Consider the following 8,673-nt stretch of genomic DNA (forward strand, 5'->3'; position numbering starts at 1 on the left):
TGTCCTTTAGTGGTATGTAGAAGCTTGGGTTTCAGTGGTAAACTTGAACTTTAAAATGTGTCTCATTGTTTTGTTGATTTATTTATCACAACACCAGGAAGGAGGAGATTTGGATTGTATAAATCCACATTATCATGTAGTAAACGATACCATAATTTCCCAAAAACCCAATGATGGTAGACCATACACTGCTGTCTAGCCTCTAACACTCCTCCCTTTCCCCTCTGGTTAGAATGTTATGTCTCCACAGTAGAAAGGAGAACATTCAGTCACTCTTGAAGACAATGGAAGCAGACCAGGCCAGGAGCAGGCTAGGTGGTCTTTCTCTCCAACCAAGGTGCTTCAATAGAGGAGAAAAGTGGAGAAAATTTAAGGTCAATCGAAGTAGATTTCTGGTTTAAATATTAAAGAAGCATTTCCAAAATCTCCTTCAATTAGCTCCAGTTTTCTCCTCTATTGATTAATCTTGTTTAGAGAGAGCAAGACAGCGACAGGAACACCTAGACTGTTCCCAGATCTCTACATGGCTATAGAAGACCTTCATGTCAGGGTCGGCAGAGTGGTGGAGAATGGTCATCCTCTCTGTCTACTCACCAGCCGACTGATCGGCCTGCGGTAGCTTGGACACAGAGTTCTGTAGGGTTGCCAGTTTGGACTTCATGATGCGTAGTCCCTCTGTGAACCTCATCTCCTGTCCCTTCAGAAACTTCTCCATCTGACGGAGAACACCAACCACCTGGTGTTTGTCCATGCAGTTCTGGAGACAGAGACGTACAGTACATATATGTTAATATAGCAGAACAGAAAAGTTTATAACTGTCCATGCAGTTCTGTAAAATAAAAATATATATTACTGGTCAAACATGAAAACAACATATAGACCATTTACAGTTGCAGTCAGAAGTTTACATACACTTTAGCCAAATACATTTATACTCAGTTTTTCACAATTCCTGACATTTAATCCTAGTAAAAATTCCTTGTCTTAGGTCAGTTAGGATCACCACCTTATTTAAAGAATGTGAAATGTCAGAATAATAGTAGAGAGAATGATTTATTTCAGCTTGTATTTCTTTCATCACATTCCCAGTGGGTTAGCAGTTTACACACTCTCAATTAGTATTTGGTAGCATTGCCTTTAAATTGTTTAACTTGGGTCAAACGTTTCGGGTAGCCTTCCACAAGCTTCCCACAATAAGTTGGGTGAATTTTGGCCCATTCCTCCTGACAGAGCTGGTGCAACTGAGTCAGGTTTGTAGGCCTCCTTTCTCCCACACACCTTTTCAGTTCTGCCCACAAATTTTACATAGGATTGAGGTCAGGGCTTTGTGATGGCCACTTCAATACCTTGACTTTGTTGTCCTTAAGCCGTTTTGCCACAACTTTGGAAGTATGCTTGGGGTCATTGTCCATTTGGAAGACCCATTTGTGACCAAGCTATAACTTCCTGACTGATGTCTTGAGATGTTGCTTCAATATATCCACATAATTTTCCTCCTCGTGATGCCATCTATTTTGTGAAGTGCACCAGTTCCTCCTGCAGCAAAGCACCCCCGCAACATGATGCTGCCACCCCATGCTTCAAGGCTTGCAAGCCTCCCCCTTTTCCTCCAAACATAACAATGGTCATTATGGCCAAACAGCTCTATTTTTGTTTCATCAGACCAGAGGACATTTCTCCAAAAAGTACGATCTTTGTCCCCATGTGCTGTTGCAAACCGTAGTCTGGCTTTTTTATGGCGGTTTTGGAGAAGTGGCTTCTTCGTTGCTGAGTGGCCTTTCAGGTTATGTCGATATAGGACTTGTTTTTACTGTGGATATAGATACTTTTGTACCTGTTTCTTCCAGCATCTTCACAAGATCCTTTGCTGTTGTTCTGGGATTGGTTTGCACTTTTCGCACCAAAGTATGTGTAACGGGTGTCTAGATCTTCCTCCTCCTCGGACGAGGAGAAGAGAGAAGGATCGGAGGACCAAAATGCAGCGGGTTGTGAATACATAATGATTTATTAAAGCAAACGACGAAACACGAAAACAAACACTTGGAAGGATTACAAAATAACAAAAACGAACGTAGACTGACCTAAACCATGAGAACTTACATATAACACGAAGAACGTAGGAACAGGTACAGACTATAACAAACGAACGAACAAACGCTACAGTCCCGTGTGGTGCGCAGACACAGACACGGAAGACAATCACCCACAAACAAACAGTGTGAACAGCCAACCTATATATGGTTCTCAATCAGAGGAAAACGTCAAACACCTGTCTCTGATTGAGAACCATATAAGGCTAATTACAAGTGACCTAAACATAGAAACACAAAACATAGAATGCCCACCCCAACTCACGCCCTGACCAACTAAACACATACAAAAATAACATAAAACAGGTCAGGAACGTGACAGTATGTTAACCTCTAGGAGACAGAACGCGTCTCCTTCCTGAGCAGTATGACGGCTGCGTGGTCCCATGGTGTTTATACCTGCGTACTATTGTTTGTACAGATGAACGTGGTACCTTCAGGCATTTCGAAATTGCTCCCAAGGATGAACCAGACTTGTGGTGGCCTACAATTTTTTCCTGAGGTCTTGGCTGATTTCTTTTGAATTTTCCCATGATGTCAAGCAAAGAGGCTCTGAGTTTGAAGGTAGGCCTTGAAATACATCCACAGGTACACCTCCATTTGACTCAAATGATGTAATTATCCTACCAGAAGCTTCTAAAGCCATGACTTCATTTTCTGGAACTTTCCAAGCTGTTTAAAGGCACAGTCAACTTAGTGCATGTAAACTTCTGACCCACTGGAATTGTGATACAGTGAATTATAACTGAAATAATCTGTCTGTAAACAATTGTTGGAAAGATTACTTGTGTCATGCACAAAGTAGATGTCCTAAACGACATGCCAAAACTATAGTTTGTTAACTAGAAATTTGTGGAGTGGTTGAAAAATGAGTTTCAATAACTCCAACCTAAGTGTATGTAAACTTCTGACTTCAAGTGTATATGTAAACCAAGAAGCACATACCAGTAGTACATAACCAGGAAATGAGAAACTAGGGAATGTTGGCTTTCAGTTTACCAAGCCACAACTGATTTCTAAGTCACACATAACTGGTCAAATAACAGTCAGTCATGTTTAATATCCATTTAATGGGAAGCATATAAATAAACCATGATTTGCAATATGACAGTATTATTACATAATTAAAATGAGAAAACTTCAATAAATAACAACTTCCAATAAAATCCACGGTACATGTAATCATCATAAAATAGTAGAGGCAGGTATGATTTAACAAGCAAAGGACAGCTGTGGTACTTAATGACATCACCCGATCAATGCCAAGTCTGCATCCCAAGTGGCACCCTATTCCCTATATAATGGATTTTGACCAGCACTAATTTTGACCAGAGCACTATGGGCCGTGGTCTAAAGTAGTGCACTATATAGGGAATAGGTTGCCATTTGGGACACAACCCAAATTGAACTTTAGAATGTCTGGTGGTGGGTGGGTTCTGTGGTGGCTGTAGTTACAAATGTTGACATTCCGCCAGTGTTCCCTAGCATTTTCATCAACTGCCACCAAAACAAATCACAATCCAATTCCACAGCTGCACAGTGTTTCCAACAAGACCAGTAACATGTTGTGAATATCATTGTATTGTTATTATTATATGATGTGGCCACCTGGTTATGAATTCAGAGTTCAAAACAATTCCACAGCTGCAAGGGTCTGAACTCCCAACAATACCAATGTAAAAACATGAACGTAATAATTACTATTTTATTGTTATACTGTAGCACGCCATCAGGTTATGGAAGATTCAGAAGTCATGTTATGTTTTATTAAGATTCAGAAGTCATTATATTTTTTATTAAGATTCAGAAGTCATGATATTTTTTATTAAGATTCAGAAGTCATGATATTTTTTATTAAGATTCAGAAGTCATGATATTTTTTATTAAGATTCAGAAGTCATGATATTTTTTATTAAGATTCAGAAGTCATGATATTTTTTATTAAGATTCAGAAGTCATGATATTTTTTATTAAGATTCAGAAGTCATGTTATGTTTTAATTAAGATTCAGAAGTCATTATATTTTTTATTAAGATTCAGAAGTCATGATATTTTTTATTAAGATTCAGAAGTCATGATATTTTTTATTAAGATTCAGAAGTCATGATATTTTTTATTAAGATTCAGAAGTCATGATATTTTTTATTAAGATTCAGAAGTCATGATATTTTTTATTAAGATTCAGAAGTCATGATATTTTTTATTAAGATTCAGAAGTCATGATATTTTTTATTAAGATTCAGAAGTCATGTTATGTTTTATTAAGATTCAGAAGTCATTATATTTTTTATTAAGATTCAGAAGTCATGTTATGTTTTATTAAGATTCAGAAGTCATGTTATTTTTTATTAAGATTCAGAAGTCATGATATTTTTTATTAAGATTCAGAAGTCATGTTATGTTTTATTAAGATTCAGAATTCATATAGATTTTTTAATAAGATTCAGAAGTCATACCCTGGATTCATCCCATACAGTCCGTAACCCCTGTTAACCCTTCTAGCCTCAGCTGTCTCCGCTAGCCCTCCAGCACCTCCCCCTGGTACTCACCTGAAGGAACATGTTAGAAGATGCCACGCCTCTCTCTCTCTCCTCTCTCATCCCTCCTCCCTCCTCCCTTCTCCCTTCTCCACTTTTTTCTTCTTCTCCAGTGGCAGACCATACAGCAGCTGGACCAAAGCTGTTAGGCAGATGTCTATCAGTCAGACCTCTGTCCAGAACCTTGGCCCTCTGTATATTTTGTATGGCAAGAGAGACACAGGTTGCTTCCCAAATTACACCCTATTCCCTATATAGTGAGCTACTTTTGACCAGGATCCATACAAAGTTATGCACTATATAGGTCATTGGGTGCCATTTGGGACACAGCCACAGACTCCTTGGATAACAATGACTGAATGGACCAGCTTTGTATTCCGTTTCAGCACATAGCCTGGATGCAAACAGTGAGCTATTTGAGAGCAGGCTACTTACTGACAGATAAGCCCATTCCAAAGTATCAGAGAACAGTGAAATGGCAGTTTGCTAATCCTTTTCAATAATAATAACAAGTCTGTAGAAAAGCATAATGTCAGGTGAAGGCATACCTTACATACTTGAAATGACAATCAATGCCCACAGGGAGTACTGGAACTTACCTAACCTTAACTGATCACATGTGTTTCTGCCCTTGAGGCAGAGCTGCCCATAGAACAAGATGGAATAAGGAAAACTCCAATCTGCATCCAATTTCTAAAGGTTCTCAGAGGTGTACTGCCGAAGAGTCCTATACTTCAATCCCCTCCTCTTATTTTCTTTGACGTCTCTTCCCCCATTGGCTAAAGGGGAATGCCAACAGCTGACACAGTCGTGGACTCATATCCATCCTAGCAACACACACACACACACACACACACACGCACACGCGCACACGCACACGCACACACACACACACATACACAACCTACATACACATACAAGAGACACACACAACCCACACACAAATACACAACACACACACACACACATACCAACACAACACACATACACATAACCCACACAACACACATACACACACACACACACAACAATGTGAACAGTGGACTCATATCCAAATGGCTTGTTTTAGACTCCTGGCCAAAGACGCCAAAATTAATCCAAGAGTCAGTGCTCATGGCTTCCCTCTTATAAACTTTCCATGGGTAATTTACCACCCTCAATGGGACATTTGTGTCATCTTGTAAGCACAGTCCTTCCTCATTTGTGATGAGGACATTGATAATAATAGTAGGCTACATGCTCAAATCATGGCTGAACCTGGACACAGAACATGGATAGCAATTCCAAGTTCTGGGTTGTTTTGTCTGAGGCAGAACATGAAGAACTAAGTTTACAGTTAACAAAACACTTGCAACACATATTTATACAGGCCTAGGTGTGTTAATGTAGCCTACTTTTCTGACCCTAACATAAAGAGTTGCGATGAGTATGGAAGTCCAGAGAGCCCATATGAATACAAAATAAAAATACCCTTGTTGTGTTAAGAACCACAACTTATTTTTCTCTCTTGATCACGACATAATCAAAAGTTGAGTTGTCAAGATAATGAAAAGCAACTCTGTTCAGATGCAGGATAACACCTCATCAAGGAGCCCTGTGGCTGCGTTGATCGCAATGCGCTCGTGGGGTATTTAAGCCCTGAATGATGCCTGACTGGCAACGCTATCTCCCATGCTGCATGACCCTCCCAAGACCACAGCCATTCACATGCAAGGAACAATGCAGCGCACTTGCTAGTCTTATGAGCTAGCTAGTTATGTCAGGATGCTGCCTTGTAGGCTGTTTCATAGGTAAGGCTCATTTCAGGGAGCCTAGTTCACTAGCTAGCTAGCTTGCTCACAAGACTAACCAAGTTAGCTGCGTTGTTGCCTGCATGTGATTGGCTGTGGTCTTGGGAGTTGCACAGCCTGGGAGACAGGACTGCCTGTCAGGCATCGTTCAGTGCTGAGCAGTATTTGTCTGTAATAAAGCCTTTTTATCTATGCATAGTCACTGTACCCCCGCACATTGACTCGGCACCAGTACCCCTTGTATATAGCCTCGTTATTGTTATTTTATTGTGTTACTTTGTATTTGATTTTTTACTTTAGTTTATTAAGTAAATATTTCCTTAACTCTATTTCTTGAACTGCATAGTTGGTCAAGGGCTTGTACGTAAGCATTTCACTGTAAGGTCTACACTTGTTGTATTTGGAGCATGTGACAAGTAAAAATGTATTTTTGTGGGGAAAAGTTAATTCTAATTGGCTGGGCCTGACTCCTAAGGGGTGGGCCTATGCCCTCCCAGGCACACCCATAGCTGCACACCTGCCCAGTCATGTGAAATCCATAGATCAAGATTATAAATCCATAGATTATGAACTGTAACTCAGTAAACTCTTTGAAATTGTTGCATGTTGCGTTTTAATTTTTGTTCAGTATAATTTGTGCAATACTTTTCCACCAAAATATTCTTCAAAATGATTAATCTCTAAACATGTTATAAGCATGTAGCCTAATGTTACCATGCACTTGTCCACAGATGATAATGTGTTAAGTAGGCTACTAACCTGTCCGCCACCATGGCAAGTATGGATAGTTGTCACACATAGCAAAAGCAAACTGCTGCGCAGCACTGATAGTGCCATAACTTTAAATCCAACTGAATTGATGTTGGATATTGTCCGAGTTTTTCTCCAAATAGTGCAATTTAGTCAGGTGTTTAAATAATAGAAAACCAACGAAATCAACTCCGATTTCCGACGCTCCTCTGCAGAGTTTGCTCAACTGAACTGGCAGTTGGTGGACTCAGGATAGAATGGAAGACCCTGCTCATCAGGAGCGCGTTATGGTGCAGAGCGACGGTTGGGATGCGGTGCCGTGCGCTTTTAGACGGGCTATGATGACAGTGAACCTGAATCTACTACCTAACCCTAATTGACGACTCCTAGACTTTAAAAAGCGATTAAATGGATAATGTAAGAATAATCCCTCCCACCGCACGACAACCCATTTACGTCACTCTCTCTCTCTCCAATGTTCTGTCCTTCTCATAGGCTGTGACACGATCCCCAGACTCAGACGACAGAATAGAGCAGGCAACCATCTTTGAGTTCATGGGGTGGAACAAAACTATTGCTATGGGAGTTCTTATGACTGGGGAGCTATTATTATACAGTCACAGCGATCAATTTACAGCAAGTCATTGCAGAAGTTAATTAGTGAATTTGTACACTTTATTTGCGCGTAAAGGGGGTGCTTTGCCATTTAGCCTTAGAAGGGAATTATTTTCATTAGGCCAAATCAGCTCCCCATTATTGATATATGCTGTAATGCCTTTGTACCTTGTTACATTAATTCCTATGAAAACATCAATGGAGTGGAGCAGGTATACGCCCAATATAAGCATATTACTGCGCAATAACGCATTCATAGCCTAATAATGCATTCAGCTAAATTATTGTTTTGTCAAACCCCAGAAACCTAGCAAACGGTTTTGGTTGAACAGCATAATATTTAGTCTAGAAGCTGCATGAAATTGCTCGAATCTGCTTATGGTCAAATTCACTTTTGAGTTCGGTTGAAGCGACACCTGCTGGTAGTACCTGGAACAACCATTCTAGTGCGCGAATTTACCTACATTAACGCACCGCCTTCTCCCACCAGCCCCTCTCACCTCTCTCAATTCAATCAAATTCATTTTAATTGAATTTGACTTCATTGACCTTTAAGCCTACATATCGATTTATCTTAGACGTTATATTTTCTTCTTCCTTGGTTATTCTCTACAGATCTGTTTCAGTTGAGATATGCACCTGTTTCAGTTCAGATTATGCACTTACAACTCCAATTGTTCTTTAAGTCATTAATTGACGTCAATGGGAGACTCAAAATGTGCGTGAATCGTGCAGTCCCAAGTCCGAATACCATCCTAAATATTCTCTCTCTTTCCCAGCACCACTCCCCTTCCAGTAGCTCCAGTTCTGGCAGCTATGACTCCTCCCTGGAGAGACCAAAGAGACCAGAGAGAGACAGGCCCAAGAACAAGAAGAACCAAGATAGGCCA

General features: G+C 40.1%; 1 protein-coding gene across 1 annotated transcript in view; it reads right to left on the reverse strand.

Annotated features, from left to right (window-relative positions):
- The window catches only part of LOC139571458 (fibulin-7-like), a 38,868-nt gene extending 30,659 nt beyond the window's left edge, over positions 1 to 8,209 (reverse strand). Inside the window, exons 1-2 of the mRNA XM_071394348.1 lie at positions 7,178 to 8,209; positions 595 to 757 (exon numbers count right to left, since the gene is read on the reverse strand). Of these exons, the coding sequence (XP_071250449.1) occupies positions 595 to 757; positions 7,178 to 7,255 (241 nt within the window). The 5' untranslated portion in view covers positions 7,256 to 8,209. The remainder of the gene's footprint in view (positions 1 to 594; positions 758 to 7,177) is intronic.
- Between the last annotated feature and the right edge of the window lie 464 nt (positions 8,210 to 8,673).

Source organism: Salvelinus alpinus, chromosome 3, assembly GCF_045679555.1.
Source record: "Salvelinus alpinus chromosome 3, SLU_Salpinus.1, whole genome shotgun sequence".
NCBI classification, from domain to species: domain Eukaryota; kingdom Metazoa; phylum Chordata; class Actinopteri; order Salmoniformes; family Salmonidae; genus Salvelinus; species Salvelinus alpinus.